Source organism: Anarhichas minor, unplaced genomic scaffold (genome assembly GCF_050575085.1).
Source record: "Anarhichas minor isolate MPS153535 unplaced genomic scaffold, ASM5057508v1 ptg000055l, whole genome shotgun sequence".
Lineage (NCBI taxonomy): Eukaryota > Metazoa > Chordata > Actinopteri > Perciformes > Anarhichadidae > Anarhichas > Anarhichas minor.
The window spans coordinates 858,585-877,287 of NW_027466501.1; the positions used below are offsets into that span (position 1 = coordinate 858,585).

Here is an 18,703-nt window from a genome sequence, read left to right on the forward strand (position 1 = left end):
TTTAAACAAGTTCTTCATTCACAAGTTCTATTCTTCAGCATTACAAGGTGTCAATAACCATTTGTTTTTTTGATGTATATTTTCTCAATCCAGTAACTGATGCTGAAGGTGAAGACTAATCACTGATCATGAAGGCCACATTTTGTACAAGAAGGGAGTTCTGCGCCCTCTTCCTCTTTCTGACTGTCTTTGTCTTCATCTTTGTGCTACGTCACATGGACATTCTGGAGGTGAGAACTTGGTTTTAGTGGGATCGTGTGAAGGGTGGACCCTGTTTGGAATGTTGAATATTAGTCAGGTTTTTGGATATTGTTTTAAAATGTGTGTTTCAATGTTCTTCATTGCAAATAAATACAATTTGAGTTCAATTGTATTTTCCCTCTCAATCCTGCACCTTGACTTGATGACAGCAGCAGCTCCTGTAGTTAAAGGACAAAGCTGGCAGTATTCTATACTTTAGAACAAACCTCCATGTGTTACAACCCACTGGTTCCCATTCGTTCTTACTGAGACATACATCTTAACAAAAGGGTCAGAAGTATATCGTTTTTAAAAAGGCCCATGAAAGTTTTTGTCATAGGTTCTATTTTCTGCCTTTTTGTTTGCATCTGTCAGAGTTGTATCTCTGACTGAATATCCCAAAACATGAATTTCAGTGAACAAAACTTTGAAAGCACAAATTTAACATTCACTTTCTTGCCTTGTGTAAAACAGAAAGCAAGAGTATCTTGACACTTTCCCCCTGGGTTAATGTTAAGAACAGTTGTTCTTGAAAGATTACATTTTTGGCTATTTTACTCTTTTTTCAGTGCATATGCTTGATGTATCTTTGACACCATCTCTCTCCATCCCCTGCCAGTTTCAGCCTAAATTCAACTCAACCATCATCATGCCGAGAGTCTCCACTCACCCTAATGAGATTCGCAGCTTCTGCACCTTCAAGCCACTGTCCCCTGAGGACGCTCTGGAGGAATATCTCATACTCGACTCCACTGCTTGGCCTGAAACTCCACTTTTGTCAGGTCCTATTTTCCTGGAGCAGACCAGTGATCCAGCCCACAGCACCTTCACCATTCTACGAGGGAGGAAAGGGGGACAGTGGCATGTTGGGGATCAGCTGGAGGTCATGATACTAACCTCTGACTTCCAGGGTCGTCCCAAGAAGTCTGGGGGGGACTTCCTATTTGCCCGGCTGCACAACCGGAAGCTTGAAGCAGGTGTGGTTGGGCAAGTGGTGGATCATCTGAATGGGAGCTACTCTGCTGTATTCTCTTTACCCTGGGAAGGAGACACACAGGTTGAGGTGATGCTAAAACCATGATGTTTAATGTAATGTTATTGTACCGTATTTTCCGCACTATAAAGCGCACCGGATTATAAGGCGCACCTTCAATGAATGGCCTATTTTAGAACTGTTTTTATATATAGGGCGCACCGGATTATAAGGCGCATAGAATAGAATAGCGTCGTAAGCGTGTCTCTTGAAAGGTGCCATTTTGGGGTCTTTATACACACAAGTGGTGTTGGACTAGGAGTAAGCACAGTACCGGTGTTTACCGCGGTGCGGCTTTGTAGTTTACCAGTCGTACTGAAACATTTTGACAGAGCGCCGTGTACAACCAGTATGGATCAACCAATTAACCAATTGATCCATATATAAGGCGCTCCGGATTACAAGGCGCACTGTCGTTTTTTGAGAAAATTAAAGGCTTTTAAGTGCGCCTTATAGTGTGGAAAATACGGTAAGTGTTTTTAATATCATAATTCATTGTTCACAAAGCCCTGCCCTAACTGTTGCCATGCCTGTTAACTTCCACTTCTCGCACGGCACAAATGCAGTTTGTTCAGCTAACAGGGACAGATGTAACACTCAAAATCTCAGTCATTTCAGACAAAAGCAGGTTCTCAGGATTGTAGATTTTTTTTCATCTACAAACTGTCACTAGCAGATTAGCTACCTAGGTAGTCCTAGTGTTATGATGGGAAAATGTATAGCATAATTCTATTGCTAACATAATCCTGTTTGGCTGATGTGGATGGTGCACATAACGTCTCAGATATCAAGATTGGCCGGGGTTTTAAATCCAATGAAACAGCACTGCCAACGTCAATTTAGTCTCGAAAAGCAGCAGCCAGGAGGCTCACACATATTGGGGAAATACTACACAGTAGATGTGCTAGTTCTGAAGGTAACTTTAGATAATATATCTTTACCTAACCTCTACATACTCCTTGGTGTTGGAAGTAAGGCTAGGCTATTATGTCATGATGGTTGTCAGGTTATGAAGGTAGCCAGTTGGTCAGATGTTCATGCTAAAATTAGCAGATTACATGAAAGCAGACAAACAGAATTAATTCCCTTAATTTATAGAACTGTTTCTCTTGTGTTTTTTAGTTTTGATCAAGTTCACAAAAAGACAACTCCCTCTCTAAACACTTGACATGCAGAGTATCTCTCCTGCTACAGTCCCATGCACACCACTTCAACATGTTTAGACCTTGACAGACCTGCCATGCCTAGGTACTGTTGCTAAGCTTTGATTGGACAATCGATGTTCAGGGAAGGGTTTAGATGAATAGACAATTCTCCAGAGATTATTGTCTGATGTCAATCTGGTGTAGAATTTGAAGACATGAATCTTTATGAATGTTAATTGATATGACTGACCATGATTGGACTTGGTGAAAACTCTGGTTCTCTATCCCATCAGGTGACTCTGGTTCACCCTGGTGAGGCCATCTCAGTGCTGAACAGGCTGAACAGAGAACAGCCCTACAGGATGTACTTCAAGAGCCTCTTCCGCTCAGGCTCACTCTCTGAAACCACCCTCTGTGACGTCTGCCTAAGGCCAACCCAGCAGCCGCTGTGCAACTACACTGACCTCCGTACAGGCGAGCCGTGGTTCTGCTACAAGCCAAAGAACCTGAGCTGTGATGCCAGGATCAACCATTTCAGGGCAGGATCCAAAGGAAACCTCCTCAATGCCAATGAGGGGAAGCTCTTTCAAAGGTGAGGGAGCAGAGAGACTGAAATTTTGTGTGACTTCTAAATACGTACATCCAGTGTTACCTTTGTATCTCCTTGGTGGAATGTTTCAGAAGTTTGTAACTATATGCATGAACATATGATCACGTTGTAAAGTAGATATGGCTAAAATGTGAGCAAACACTGGCCTATTTAACACCAGTTGACATGGAGACACATTAGCATTCATTTGGAGTTGTGTCTAAAATTAAACTCCTTTTAGCTGTATTTTGCTCTTCACCAACTCCAGAAGGAAATATCTGCCTTAATCTAAATGTGGCGCTATATTCAACCTGCTGGTCACTAACATTGTCTGTCTGCTGTTTAGTGGTTGGTAGTGCACAATTGACCCTTCACTTAGCCCGCCCCCTGCTGATACTCAAAATGTCAGAGCTACCATGGAGCCCACACCGTCACTAACTGCACTCACTGAATACATAATATCTAATTTTTGCAATATGTGCTTTAAGGATGTATCAGGATGCAAAGTGAATCAGCAGTAAAAACAGCTTAACAAGATAAATATATAAGCTAAAGCCTACAGATGACAGTGTAGAAGTGAAAGTTAAGGACATTAAGGTACAACACTGTTCCTGTATAGCCAGGTATGTTGTTATTCAAAGTTCCATCCATCCATCCATTTTCTACCGCTTATCCGGGGTCAGGTCGCGGTGGCAGCAAGCCAAGCAGGCTGACCCAGACTTCCCTCTCCCTGGCAACATTTTCCAGCTCATTCTGGGGGATCCCGAGGCATTCCCAGGCCAGCTGGGAGATGTAATCCCTCCAGTGTGTTCTGGGTCTTCCCCGGGGTCTCCTCCCAGTTGGGTGTGCCGGGAAAACCTCCAGTAGGAGGCGCCCAGGAGGCATCCTGATTGGATGCCTGAACCACCTCAGCTGACTCCTTTCGACGCGAAGGAGTAGCGGCTCAACTCCAAGTCCCCTCCTGATATCCGAGCTCCTTACCCTATCTCTAAGACTGAGCCTGGCCATCCTACTCATCCTACTCATTCCGGCCGCTTGTAGCCGTGACCTTGTTCTTTCGGTCACGACCCAGAGTTCGTGACCATAGGTGAGGGTCGGAACGTAGACCGACCGGTAGACGGTCCGGTGCAGCGCCTGCTTTACTGCTGCAGCCACACCGATCCTCCTGTCGATCTCCCGCTCCATCTTACCCTCACTCGTGAACAAGACCCCGAGATACTTGAACTCCTTCGCTTGCGATAGGCACTCCGTCCCCACGTGGAGGGAGCAATCCACCGGTTTCAGGCAGAGCACCATGGCCTCAGATTTGGAGGTGCCAACTCTCATCCCCGCCGCTTCACACTCGGCTGCAAACCGCCCAAGTGAATGCTGGAGGTCACGATCCGAGAAGGCCAACAGGATCACATCATCTGCAAACAGCAGAGAGGCGATCCCGAGACCCCCGAACCTGGCATTCTCCACCCACCGTCTGTGCCTAGATATCCTGTCCATGAAAGTCACGAACAGGACCGGTGACAAAGGGCAGCTCTGGCGGAAGCCAACACCCACCGGGAACGTGTCTGACTTATTGCCGAGAATACGAACACAGCTCCTACTGCAGTTGTACAGAGACCGGATGGCCCGTTGTAACGGGTCCGGCACCCCATACTCCCGCAGCACCCCCCACAAAATCCCCAGAGGGACCCGGTCGAAAGCCTTCTCCAAGTCCACAAGTCCACGTTATTCAAAGTTCCAATCATTATGAAGCAAAAGCAGCTTGTACATTCACATACCTGCAAACTTGTCGCTTTTCGGCGAAATTCGCCATTTTGAATCGAAATATGTCATCTCGGGTAGATCCGTAGATTTTTTTTTAGGGAGGGGGGGGGGGGGGGGGGGGGGGGCGTTTCTCAGATTGGAGTGAGACAAGGAGAAAAGGTGATGTCGTGATCTTCGCAATAAAACATCTTTGATGTGACGTGTTGAGTCTTGGCCAATCAGCGTTAAGATGTCTCCACGTCTTCATGGAAAGCTAGTCAGCTTGATATCAGGTTAGCGTTAACGTTAGTGGATTGTATTGGCGTTAAAGTTTAAGTTCCGCTATGTTCCGTTACAGTTCAGACTTGCTGGGTTAAGGCTAACGGCCACTGCATGACTGTAACGTGGTGAAACATGCACGTGGGGGGCCGTGTTCCGGTTCAGTTCACGCGGTCACTCATTAACATTAAACCGGAACACCGGCTCACCCATATCCCTGCCAGAGGCCGCTGAGGTAGTCAAAAAGCTCCTTGGTGGCAAGGCGCCGGGGGTGGATGAGATCCGCCCTGACTCCTCCGCGAATCGCCACCTTAACGTGGTGGAGGAGTTTGAGTGGCTCAGTGATCCTGGGAGCTATGTTGTCCGGGGCATTAGCCCCTGGTAGGGTCTCCCAAGGCAAACAGGTCTCGTGGGAGAGCCCAGACTAAGAGCGGTTCAAACGACCCTAATGATAAGTAGCCCACGTACTTCAGCCACCTCGCCCGGACCAGGGAAACCGGGGCACCCTCCCGGAGCCAGACCCAGGAGGGGAGCTCGTCGGCGAGTGTCTGGTGGCCGGGCCTTCGCCCGAATAAACACCATGGAGCAGCCACCCTGTGGACCCACCACCCGCAGGGACAAGCATGCAGACCGGGCTGCGGGTCAGGCGGGAGGCCTGGGCGAGCCGATCGCCGGCAGCATAGACTAGCTCTAGGGACGTGGAACGTCACCTCGCTAGCGGGGAAAGAGCCAGAGCTGGTGCAGGAGGTGGAGCGATACCAGCTAGATATAGTTGGACTCACCTCCACACACAGCGCTGGCTCTGGAACCAAGCTCCTGGAGAGAGGTTGGACTTTGTCCTTTTCCGGAGTTGCCCAGGGTGAGAGGCGCCGGGCGGGAGTGGGGATACTCACGAGCCCCCGGCTGAGCGCCGCTGTGTTGGAGTTCTCCCCGGAGAACGAGAGGGTCGCCTCCATGCGCCTACGGGTTGCGGGGAGCAAGGCTCTGACTGTGGTTTGTGCTTATGCACCAAACAGCAGTTCAGAGTATCCGGCCTTCTTGGAGTCGGTGGGAGGGGTCCTGGAAAGGCGCTGCCTACCGACTCCATAGTTCTCCTGGGGGACTTCAATGCTCACGTGGGCAATGACGGAGAAACCTGGCGGGGGGTGATTGGGAGGAACGGCTTGCCCGATCTGAACCTGAATGGCGTCTCGTTATTGGACTTATGTGCTTGCCACGGTTTGGCCATAACGAACACCATGTTCGAACATAAGGTGGCTCATAAGTGTACCTGGTACTAGAACACCTTAGGCCGGAGATCAATGATCGACTTTGTAATCGTATCATTTGATTTGCGGCCGTATGTCTTGGACACTCGGGTGAAGAGAGGAGCAGAGCTGTCAACTGATCACCACCTGGTGGTGAGTTGGATCAGATGGCAGGGGAACCGGTTGGAAAGACCCGGCAAGCCCAAACGTGTAGTGAGGGTGAACTGGGAACGTCTGGCGGAGGACCCTGTCCGGGAGGTCTTTAACTCCCACCTCTGGAAGAATTTCTCACACATCCCGAGGGAGGTTGGGGACATGGAATCCGAATGGACCATGTTCAAAGCCTCTATTGTGGACGCGGCCGCTAGGAGCTGTGGCCGGAAGGTCATCGGTGCCTGTCGTGGCGGCAACCTGAGAACCCGGTGGTGGACACCGGAGGTGAGGGAAGCCGTCAAGCTGAAGAAGGAGACCTTCAAGGCCTGGTTGGCCCAGGGGTCTCCCGAAGCAGCTGACAGGTACCGGCAGGCCAGAAGGGCTGCAGCTGCGGTGGTCGCGAATGCTAAAACTCGGGCATGGGAGGAGTTCGGGGAGGCCATGGAGAAGGACTTTCGGTTGGCCTCAAGGAGGTTCTGGCAAACCATCCGACGGCTCAGGAAGGGAAAGCAGGGCTTATCCCAGGCTGTTCTCAGCAGGGGGGGGGGGGGGGGAACTGCTGACCCGGACAGGGGACATCGTCGGGCGGTGGAAACAGCACTTTGAGGAACTCCTAAACCCGACCAACATGTCCTCTGCAGAGGAGGCAACGCCTGAAGATCTAGGGGGAGGCTCACCCATATCCCTGGCAGAGGCCGCTGAGGTAGTCAAAAAGCTCCTTGGTGGCAAGGCGCCGTGGGTGGATGAGATCCGCCCTGAGATGCTGAAAGCGCTGGACATAGTTGGGCTGTCCTGGCTGACAGGCCTCTTCAATGTCGCATGGGGGTCGGGATCAGTCCCCGTGGACTGGCAGACCGGGGTGGTGGTTCCCATTTTCAAAAAGGGGGACCGGAGAGTGTGCTCGAATTACCGGGGTATCACACTACTCAGCCTCCCGGGGAAGGCTTATGCCAGGGTGCTGGAAAGGAGGCTTCGACCGTTTGTCGAACCTCAGATTCAAGAGGAGCAATGCGGATTCCGTCCCGGCCGTGGAACAGTGGACCAGCTCTTTACCCTCGCAAGACTACTGGAGGGGTTCTGGGAGTTTGCCCAACCAGTCTACATGTGCTTCGTGGACTTGGAGAAGGCTTTCGACCGGGTCCCTCCGGGGTTCTTGTGGGGGGTGCTGCGGGAGTATGGGGTGCCGGACCCATTACAACGGGCGATCCGGTCTCTGTACGACTGCAGTAGGAGCTGTGTCCGCATTCTCGGCAATAAGTCAGACACGTTCCCGGTGGGTGTTGGCGTCCGCCAGGGCTGCCCTTTGTCTCCGGTCCTGTTCGTGACTTTCAAGGACAGGATATCTAGGCACAGCCTGGGGGTGGAGAACGTCAGGTTCGGGGGTCTCGGGTCGCCTCTCTGCTGTTTGCAGATGATGTGGTCCTGTTAGCCTCCTTGGATCGTGACCTCCAGCATTCACTTGGGCGGTTTGCAGCCGAGTGTGAAGCGGCGGGGATGAGAGTTAGCACCTCCAAATCTGAGGCCATGGTGCTCTGCCGGAAACCGGTAGATTGCTCCCTCCAGGTGGGGACGGAGTGCCTACCTCAAGCGAAGGAGTTCAAGTATCTCGGGGTCTTGTTCACGAGTGAGGGTAAGATGGAGCGGGAGATCGACAGACGGATCAGTGCGGCTGCAGCAGTAAAGCAGGCGCTGCACCGGACCGTCTTGGTGAAGAGGGAGCTGAGCCGGAAGGCAAAGCTCTCAATTTACCACTCGGTCTACGTTCCTACCCTCACCTATGGTCACGAACTCTGGGTCGTGACCGAAAGGACAAGGTCGCGGCTACAAGCGGCCGAAATGAGCTTCCTCCGTAGGGTGGCCGGGCTCAGCCTTAGAGATAGGGTAAGGAGCTCGGTCATCAGGAGGGAGCTTGGAGTCGAGCCTCTACTCCTTCGCGTCGAAAGGAGTCAGCTGAGGTGGTTCCGGCATCTAATTAGGATGCCTCCTGGACGCCTCCCACTGGAGGTTTTCCAGGCACGTCCAACTGGGAAGAGACCCCGGGGAAGACCCAGAACACGCTGGAGGGATTACATCTCCCAGCTGTCCTGGGAACGCCTTGGGATCCCCCAGAATGAGCTGGAACATGTTGCCGGTGAGAGGGAAGTCTGGGTCAGCCTACTTGGCCTGTTGCCACCGCGACCCGACCCCGGATAAGCGGAGGAAAATGGATGGATGGATGGACCGGCGGATCTGGTTGCAGGTTGTTTTTTTAACACAAAGTAGAATGAGGCGATTTCGTGGTCATAATAACTTTTATGACCACGAAACATAAGGCCCAGATACTGATAGGAGGATGTGGTCAAAGAGCTTAAAGAAGAGGATGCTGTTTGTGTTGCGCAGCTTGATTCAGGGCTGAGATGTGAGTGGAGCTGGGCATGGATAAAGGTGGAGGTCTAAACAAACGTGACGGGAGAGCAGTACAGCTTCCCGTTGTCACAGTATTTTAAATACATTGATAAGGCAGGGTATGCTAAATGGAGCCTCTGCTCCAAGGAGATAAAGTACAGCAGCAAGGGCTCACGTGTCCTCTCATCACACTGCCAGACACTGTTCACTGTAATGACCACAGCCAGTGTACTTCCAATCCCACCTACAGTTGTTCTCAAGGGCCCTGAAATAATGAGAGAGAGTGTTAAGGAGCCTGTACCTTCATTTCAGCGGGTTGCTAATGCAGAGGTCACAGCTATTATTTTACTCTTGATAAGCTACTTTAGCCAGAGTAGATTATCATTTTCATTTAAATAATTGAACTGGATTGAATGCATATTAATTGCAAATAGAAGATGGGCCACAATTGTAACAGCTGTAGAGTAACAGTGGAAGTTAATATTAAGCTATACAGTAACAGGGTTCAATGAAAACTAATCACTTTCTTTTGTAGAGCCGATGGTTCTCGCTACTCTTGCTATCTTTGTTTTTATATGACTAAAACTTTTGAAAATGAGACCTCTGTCTCAATGGATTTTGTCTAAATAATAATAATATTGATTGAAAAAAATAATAAAGCCAACCAGCCAGCTGTTCAACTAGAGCTGAAATACTGAACAAGTGGTACTGAACAATAAATTAGTTTTTTGCTTAAAGTAAATATCTTATCACTTAATGTTCTTCTCAGAGTACACCCCCCCCTCTGCCTACTGCATCAGTAAAATATGTTGATGAGAACAATGAGACTCAACCAAATCAGTTTAGTTTGCCGGCCATAAAACCAAAACTATGAAATGAAAGATGCTAAAACATTCTGTGTAGATAGTAATCATTATATTTGGTTTCATCACTGCGAGTGGCACCTTGCACGTTATACAGTTATTGGAACCATTGCTTACATGAACATTTTAATTAGTGCCATTGAACTTACAAAGTGGATTTGCCGTTAAGATTTGTGTGATCTTGAATGAACTTATTAGCAGTTGTTTCCCATTTTTATGCTTGAGTTTGATTCAATGATTTCAAATGTTTGTTCTTTTGTATCTATGTCCTTAATGTTGAAGTGTTTTTAAGAGATATACTATGTGTGCTTTTCTTCAGCGGTGTTAACTTGAAAGTCTACATTCGGGCTTCAGGACCTGCTAATGTCACCGTGTTGCCACAAAAAGAAGGTAAAGCATGATATTGCATTTTAATTTATTACTGTTAGTGCCACAACTGCCAATAACAATAATTCAAAACAAAATGCGTTTCAGACAATGGTCCTCATGCAAGAACCACTTGTACAAACAGATTTGTTCTTTAGTGGTTTGTACGAGGGATTTAGGAGTCTTAGCCACTTTCAACAGTGGTCAAGACCTGTCATAACAGTCAAGATTGAGTCTGAAATTGTCACGGGAGTTCACGGTTAGGACCCAATAGCAAGACCACAGGAGACAGAGTCCGGTATAACAGATTTTATTTTGCCAGAATAAAGAGGACAGGAAGGTGTCGAGCCCGTGGTCCGACACCGGAGGGCAGGCAGATCGACGGTGTGAGTCCCGTGACTCGACACCAGAGGGTAGGCAGATCGAAGGTGTGATGTCCCGTGGCTCGACACCGGAGAGTACGCAGATCGACCAGTACTCTACACCCGTAGCAGAGAGGAGAGAGATTAGTCCCGGAATAGACAATGGGGTTCAATTTACAGAACGGCGGCGGAGGCTACCGAGGCCGAAGACAATACGGACTGACGACCCAGGCCTGCAAGACCAGGGTCGATATACTGCCGGATAACGAGCCAAATTGTCCGTAGCTGTGCATCAATCAGGGTTGTGGCAATGGGAGGTGTCTGGAGGCAGGCCCGAGAAAACAACACCAAGCACATGGCATAACAAAACAAACAGGGGAATGACAGACACATGAGGAGAGGAGATTGGGGGGAAACAGAGGTTAACACACAATGGGTCAGACAGGATCCTGACAGAGATACCTATGTAAATTACACTTAATAATGATGCTAACATTTTACTCTGCAATTTCAAATTATAGGCTAATATAGTTCTAAATGTATTCAGCCTATCTATATCATCATTCATTTGTACTGGCTTTTGATGCTATTGTGTAACTCCAATATCTACAGTATATGACCATCTCATACTTTCTTTATTTCAGTCACAGTGCGACCCTCAGGTGACACGGCAATGAGATCAATCTTTAGTGTTTCCTATCCCTTGACTTTAGCAGGTCCTTTAATTCCGCTGCTCACTCTGTTAAAAATTAGAGACTTTTCTTTATGGATCTTTTAGTGGGGTTACAATGCTAATTTATAATTCTCATGAATGCACTCATTTATGCATAGGTGGCATTCATCATGTTTACACTGGTCATTGACACAGTTATCTGAAGTTAGGAGCGTTTGCTGAATCTGTTGTGGCACACTCATACGAGTTTACCGTACGAAGAAAGGTAAGAGAAAGTTCAGAAAAAGCGTACTACATTCTTCTGGGTAGGGTTCTCCTGAATCAGAATCAGAATCGTTTATTGGCATGGTATGTTGAACATACAAGGAATTTGACATGACGGGAAATGCATAACATTTAACAATCAACAACAATCAACACAGTGCAAAGTAGAAACATTAAAATTTACAGAAAAATATAAAATAAAATAAAGTGAAAAATAACATAAAGTGCACAAACGAACAGATAACAGGATTATAAACAAGTGAGATGTAAGTGTAATGTAAAAGTGGAGAGTGTATTTAAATAAGAACCTAGAAGGGATGTGCAGGGGAATGACCGGTAGGAAATTGTCCTGGGGATGACAGAGTCAGTGGGGATCCCTGACTCTGGGGGTCCCTGAAGATAGATTAACAGTATTCAGCCCAATTTCAAAAGAATGGTGGGAGCATGGAGCTCTAGGCTAAAAGTTCATGAATGTGGCTTCAGTTGTCAGCAGTGTTTATAGTTTCTCAGGAGTAAGGATAGTACTTAAGAGGTTCATACAATCACTTTATACTTTGGTATTGTTTTTAAATGGGATAACTTATTCTTTAACTTCCTCTCAGGTCAACCACAGGTGAAGAGCAGCACTGTGACATCTGGACCCTCTGGTTATTACTACCAGGGTGTGTGGCGAGCACTAGGTGGCACCACAGTCCGCGAATTCAACGCATCTGCCATCAGTCAGTGTCTGAAAGGCAAGGTGGTCCACATGTATGGAGACTCCACCATCAGGCAGTGGTTTGAATTCTTCGACGCAACTCTGCCAGGTAACTGATCCACAGGGATTTCTGGCAACAAATGATTTTGTTCCCACTGCAGCTTAATGTGTTCCCCCTGTCATACTTTCAGGTCTTAAGGAGTTTGACCTGCACAGCTTGAGGAGAACTGGACCTGACATGTCCTTGGACTATGCAAACAACATCTTCATGACGTACCGCTGCCACGGTCCTCCTATCCAATATTACCCCATCTCAACTAGAGAGCTTCGTTACATTGCTAATGAATTAGATGACTTAGTGGGAGGCCCCAACACTGTCGTAGTTTTTGGCATCTGGGCTCACTTCGGCTCTTTCCCCATGGAGATCTACATCAGGAGGCTGCAGAGCTTCCGCAGGGCGGTGGTGCGGCTGCTGGACAGGGCTCCAGGCACGCTGGTCGTCATCCGGACCACAAACCCCAGATATTTAGACCTTTTTGTGTCGCTAACCAATAGTGACTGGTTCTCGCTGCAGCATGGTAAGGTGCTCAGAGCCATGTTCAAAGGACTGAATGTCCATCTGATTGATGCCTGGGAAATGACCCTTGCCCACCATCTGCCACATAACATCCACCCACCACCTCCCATTATTAGGAATATGATAAACCATCTATTGTCCTACATATGTCCTCAAAATAGTGGCTAGATGTTTGTGTCTTGGGGGAGAGGAATGTGGATTTAAGCACACATTGAGTTTACATGTTATCTCTGTGTTTCCACCAAGTTCTGCATTTTTCCAATTCTCGTGTGATCCCGTGACATCACACAAATCCAGCTGCTGTGAAAGGTAATAGCTAGCCTAGCTATGTTGAAAGGTAACAACATCCAGCTTCCAGCACTTCGTAAGCCCACTAATTAACACTGTATATCTCTTTTTGCTTTGCTTTCTGAGTACAGCCACCTTTAAATTCTTTCTGACCGTGACTTTAACAAAACCTGTATATTTGTCTCAATATAACATATACTCCAGATACTGTTGTTATCTAGCAGAGTGATTCCCTTGTTTTTGGAAATGTATAATAAACACCTTAATATTAATCTATACCCTTACCTTAACAGCCATATATTTATGAAAGTCTCCCTCAAGAAAAATGAATGTGTTTTATGGCTCAAAAGAACAGAAAACAAGATTATTTTCATAATGTAACAGTAATATTTTTACATGATGCCGTCTTTTGATATTGAGTTTTTAAGGGTATTGATGCCACACATATTTGACAGAAAAGTCCTCATGTAGTAATAAAGTGTAGCTACTCATTGTTAATCAATTAGTGTGATTTTCTATTAGGAATTAAAAAAATAGACAAATCAGGGGTTCTGCAAACAAATATCTTTAATGTATGTATTTATGCTCAGGTGTTTCATAATGGAATAAATGCATTTAGCCTTTGCAAACTGCTCTGTATGTGGACTTTCATTTATAAAATCAGTCAAGCATAAGAAAGCTAAACAAAGTAAAGTAAAAACTTATTTTTAAACTTATGATTTAGCTCTTGCGTCCAGTATTAAAAGGTACAGTCATTAACTTGAATAAATATGACGCTTTTGTCATATTTGCTTAAACTGTCACTGTATCCTGACAGTAGTACAGACAGATAATTAGTCCATAAAGAAGCAATAATGGCCACTAAGATTTGAGTCCTATGAGCATGGGCCTTTCTTGTAATTTGCACAACATATTCCTGTGAAGTATGGAAGACTTAAAGTGTCTAAATTGAATCAAATCAAACAAAGAAATGAAGCACAACAAATACACATTTTAATCAGGAAATGTTAAAATGTTAAAAAAACTGAAAAAATTAATTGATAATGTGAAATTGCAATTTGAAAATGAAAAGTGAAATTTTAAATCCTAGAATGGAAAATAGAAAAGCTTAAATGTAAACACTTTAATTGAAAACCTAACTGCTACATGCTTTAACAAAAATGTGTATTTGAAACTGAATCCAATCTGCTGAGTAGCATGGATGGTTTGACCTCTTTAGGGCTCAAACGGTAGAATGGCTAAACATCTGAAAAGTGACCGCTTTTGGTGTGTGTGGGGGGGGGGGGGTGACAAGCCAGAAAGGTTCAGACCCGGGGGTTTAATCTTTAGCAATTCATTGTTTTGTAAGCTTTTCATATGTTGTACAATCTTAATCTGTAGAGTAATGAGTAACTAAAGATATATCAAATAAATTAAGTGGAGTAGAAGTACAAAGTTGCATACAATGATAAAGTACTTCAAAATTGTACATAAATATACAGCACTTGAGTGGACAACACTTCAGTGCAATGCAGATTTTCACTTTGAAATATAATTAATTTAGTCTTTAAAGAAAAGTTGAATAATTGGTATTTACCAAATATTTTCGATTTCATTATCAGAGCTATCCAAAAAATGCATATAACTATATATATATATATCCATTTAACTTCATATCTTAATTTGATTTGTTTTAATTTAGGGAGTTTCAATCTTCCATACTTCACAAGAATTCAACTTTTAGCTATTTAGATGGAAGTGACAGTCAGAGTTCAAAGGTTAAGAAAAGCTTGAGGACACTGTAATCACTTTATGTTCTTTTTTTTAGTATTTGTTTCAATTTAGGTATGTTAAAGCTTCAACAGAGAAGCCCCTACTCTTTGCTTTTTCTGTGCTCTTTTAGCTCATGGGAGTGGTTAAGAAGAGAAGGCGTCACCAACATGAGATTCTATGTGTATCTTTAGCTGTGACAGTGCTGTTTGCTGTCACTACCCTTCAATTAATTTCCTGAAAGTCAAGCACAGAGAACACCGTTTATTGTAAACCTGTGAGATAAAGTGACGGATCACACTGTGATGAACAGAATCTCCAAATGGATCTCTGCTGAGGTAAGACACATGAAACGCTTAAACAAAGTATATATGAAGTTTATTTTATCATGAATCAGCATCAGTAACCATTCTAATATACTGTATTTGTGACATTTTATTTTACTTCTACTACTTCTGTACAGTCGAGTAAATGTAATGTAATGTACAAAGTACAAATTTCCCTCTGAAATGTAGTGGAGCAGAAGTATTAAGTAACATAAAACAGAAGTAGTAGAAGTAAAATCAAATATCACAAATACAGTATATTAGAATGGTTACTGATGCTGATTCATGATAAAATAAACTTCATATATACTTTGTTTAAGCGTTTCATGTGTCTTACCTCAGCAGAGATCCATTTGGAGATTCTGTTCATCACAGTGTGATCCGTCACTTTATCTCACAGGTTGACAATAAACGGTGTTCTCTGTGCTTGACTTTCAGGAAATGAATTGAAGGGTAGTGACAGCAAACAGCACTGTCACAGGTAAAGATACACATAGAATCTCATGTTGATGACGCCTTCTCTTCTTAACCACTCCCATGAGCCAAAAGAGCACAGAATAAGCAAAGAGTATAGGAGCTTCTCTGTTGAAGCTTTAACATACCTAAATTGAAACAAAAACAAAAAAAAAGAACATAAAGTGATTATAGTGTCCTCAAGCTTTTCTTAACCTTTGAAATCTGACTGTCACTTCCATCTAAATAGCTAAAAGATTATTTGATGTGAAGTATGGAAGATTGAAACTCCCTAAATTAAAACGAATCAAATTAAGATATGAAGTTCAATGTATATATATATATATATATATATATATATATATGGTTATATGTGTATATATATATATATATATATATATATATATATATATATATATATATATATATATGGTTATATGTATTTTTTGGATGTGTAGAAATATGCTAACGGTATTTACAGGCATTAAACGTATAAGTATTATGTGTGTGTGTGTGTGTTCATTTGCAATAGTGTTGCGTGTGTCATAGAGTAAAGGTTTGAATCTCCGGGTGAGGCACTCACGCGCTCCCTGTACAAAGATGAAGCTCTGATTCACAGGTGGTTTAGCTTAAACGTATAACTAGATGTGTTGTGAAGCGGGTGAGTCCGTGGGATATTGTGTAGCAACAACAGGTGGAAAGCAGGAACAGCATCTTCTCTGTCCCTGAGAACGGCTGGACTCCCACACACACAGTGGCCCCCAACCTGGCGTGTGTGTGTGTGAAGATAACGACTCCCTGTGCAGGAGAATGTCAAATTCCTCATTAGAAAGTATAAGAAAAGAGGGAAATGATAGAACAAGGCTCACAAACACAGAGAGGAGAGATGCGTATTCCGATCCCTGACTTCGTGTCTGTTGCTAGGGATACTTAATCAATTATTGTGTTGTGTGAAACCATAGATCTATGCATTATATGCTTTGATGCTTGACTTAAAATAGCGCGATCAGAGCGCACTCGCTGTTCCGCTCCCTGTCATGCTGCCTGCAGGCAGTGACTGCAAGGGGGCGGGGCTTCCCAGCGCTCACACAGCAACAGGCAGCCTCACTCACAGCGAGTGATCGCAGGGGAGACATGCATCAACTTTTCAAAGAGTTCAAAGAACGACAGGTAAGCAAATGTGATTATAAACATGAACACCCCCAAGCTCACCCATAGACAGCTAACACGAGTAGCCTTAGCCTAGTTGTTGGAATGCTGTTAAGCATTCCAACAACTATTGTAACTATTGTAAATCTATTCATTTGAAATATCTCTTAATTAGGACAGTAAAAATGTCTAATTTTCAGTGTGGGTGGAGTCAACGATGTCCTCAACACATGTATATCAGTCATTGTCTGGACTTATTGAGAAAATACTTTTTATTACACTTCAAATATCCATTTATTAGATATTTTCTCAATTCAAATGTATGAGTTTTAATTTGAAATATCTCCTAATTGGTACAGTAGAAATGTCTAATTTTCAGTATGGGTGGAGTCAACGATGTCCTCAATACATGTATATTAGTCATTGTCTGGACTTACTGAGAAAATACTTTTTATTACACTTCAAATATCCATTTATTAGATATTTTCTCGATTCAAATGTATGAGTTTTACTTTGAAATATCTCCTAATTGGTACAGTAAAAATGTCAAATTTTCAGTATGGGTGGAGTCAACGATGTCCTCAACACATGTATATCAGTCATTGTCTGGACTTATTGAGAAAATACTTTTTATAGCACCTCAAATATCCATTTATTAGATATTTTCTCAATTCAAATGTATGAGTTTTAATTTGAAATATCTCCTAATTGGTACAGTAAAAATGTCTAATGTTCAGTATGGGTGGAGTCAACGATGTCCTCAACACATGTATATCAGTCATTGTCTGGACTTATTGAGAAAATACTTTTTATTACACTTCAAATATCCATTTATTAGATATTTTCTCGATTCAAATGTATGACATTTACTTTGAAATATCTCCTAATTAGGACAGTACAAATTTCTAATTTTCAGTATGGGTGGAGTCAACGATGTTCCCAACACATACATGTCAGTCATTGTCTGGAATTATTGAGAAAAACATTTTTATAGCACCTTAAACATTTAAAAAATGTGCCATTTGAAGATACAAATTCAGTTCAGAGTTTTTGCTTCGTAAAATATCTTAATTGACCGTCAGTCAGGTATTATTAACTTCCAGCAACCCTCAAATCAAAGAATAAAGACACTTTACGCACAATTTAGGTGTATTTTCCCTTTAACTCAGGAGATGCAGGTAGCATGTTTTATACTTAATGTGAATATAATTCATTTAATCTCATTTCATTATGCAATATGTATACTTTGTTGGCATCTTATTCTGAAAACCGGATGTTCGTCTGTAGAAAACCGGAAGTTGTCTCACGTTAATCTTTCCGCTAACTTTGCAAAGTTCTTTGCTCGCTCCCGATCTGTGCCGTTTGGTTGCGTTTACCGTAAGTTTCAGCGTATAGGTGCACTACAATTTAAGTGTCTGCTGAGTTGACCACGGAGATCTGACTTGACCGCAGTCTCTCACAGACAGTCAGACAGATGTCAGCAGAGTCAGCAGCAACACAGAGACAGAGTTCCCTTCCAGCTGTGTTTGAAAGCCAGCGGAAATATGAGAGAGGCTCAAAAGATGCGAAGAGGTTAAACATTAATATTAATGCCATTTGTTAAGTGTTCAAAAAGCTGGGCAGGAACAACCTGGTAAGAAAGGGAACCGTACAGATGTTTTATTTATTACTATTATAGATAAATATACCAGTATCGTATCGTATTTGTGGTATTGTATCGAAGTCTGGTATCGTATCGTAAGTATCGGGTATCATGATACTTATGGCAGGTATCGTATCGAAGTCATAATTTTGGTATCGTGACAACCCTACTGCAGAGGTCCTTTATACTGTTCCACTTTCACAAGCCGGCTGTGGTCCAGACTCAGCTGAGCAAAGTCCACACTGCTGTCTGGTAATCAAACAGTGTGTCATCTTATGTGTGTTTAGCTTTGAATCATCTCAGACTTTACACCTGACCCTGTCATTATCTCTAACAGCAGTGATTCAGATGTTTATGTTGGGGTAATGTGTGCTTGAGTATTATATTGTACAAGTATATCTGATATGGTCTCCCAAATGTTAGTATCTTGCAGTGGATTTAATGATGCAAATAACTGTGTTGTTGATGCAGCAACGTTTCAAATCC

General features: G+C 44.1%; 1 protein-coding gene across 1 annotated transcript; it reads left to right on the forward strand.

Moving 5' to 3' along the window:
• The first annotated feature begins 128 nt into the window (after positions 1–128).
• On the forward strand, positions 129–12,778 carry LOC142931937 (NXPE family member 3-like). Its single transcript, XM_076076098.1, has 6 exons — positions 129–230; positions 860–1,303; positions 2,712–3,010; positions 9,991–10,061; positions 11,939–12,142; positions 12,225–12,778. Exons 1-6 carry the CDS (start codon positions 129–131, stop codon positions 12,776–12,778), a joined length of 1,674 nt encoding a protein of 557 aa, XP_075932213.1.
• Positions 12,779–18,703: the final 5,925 nt, after the last annotated feature.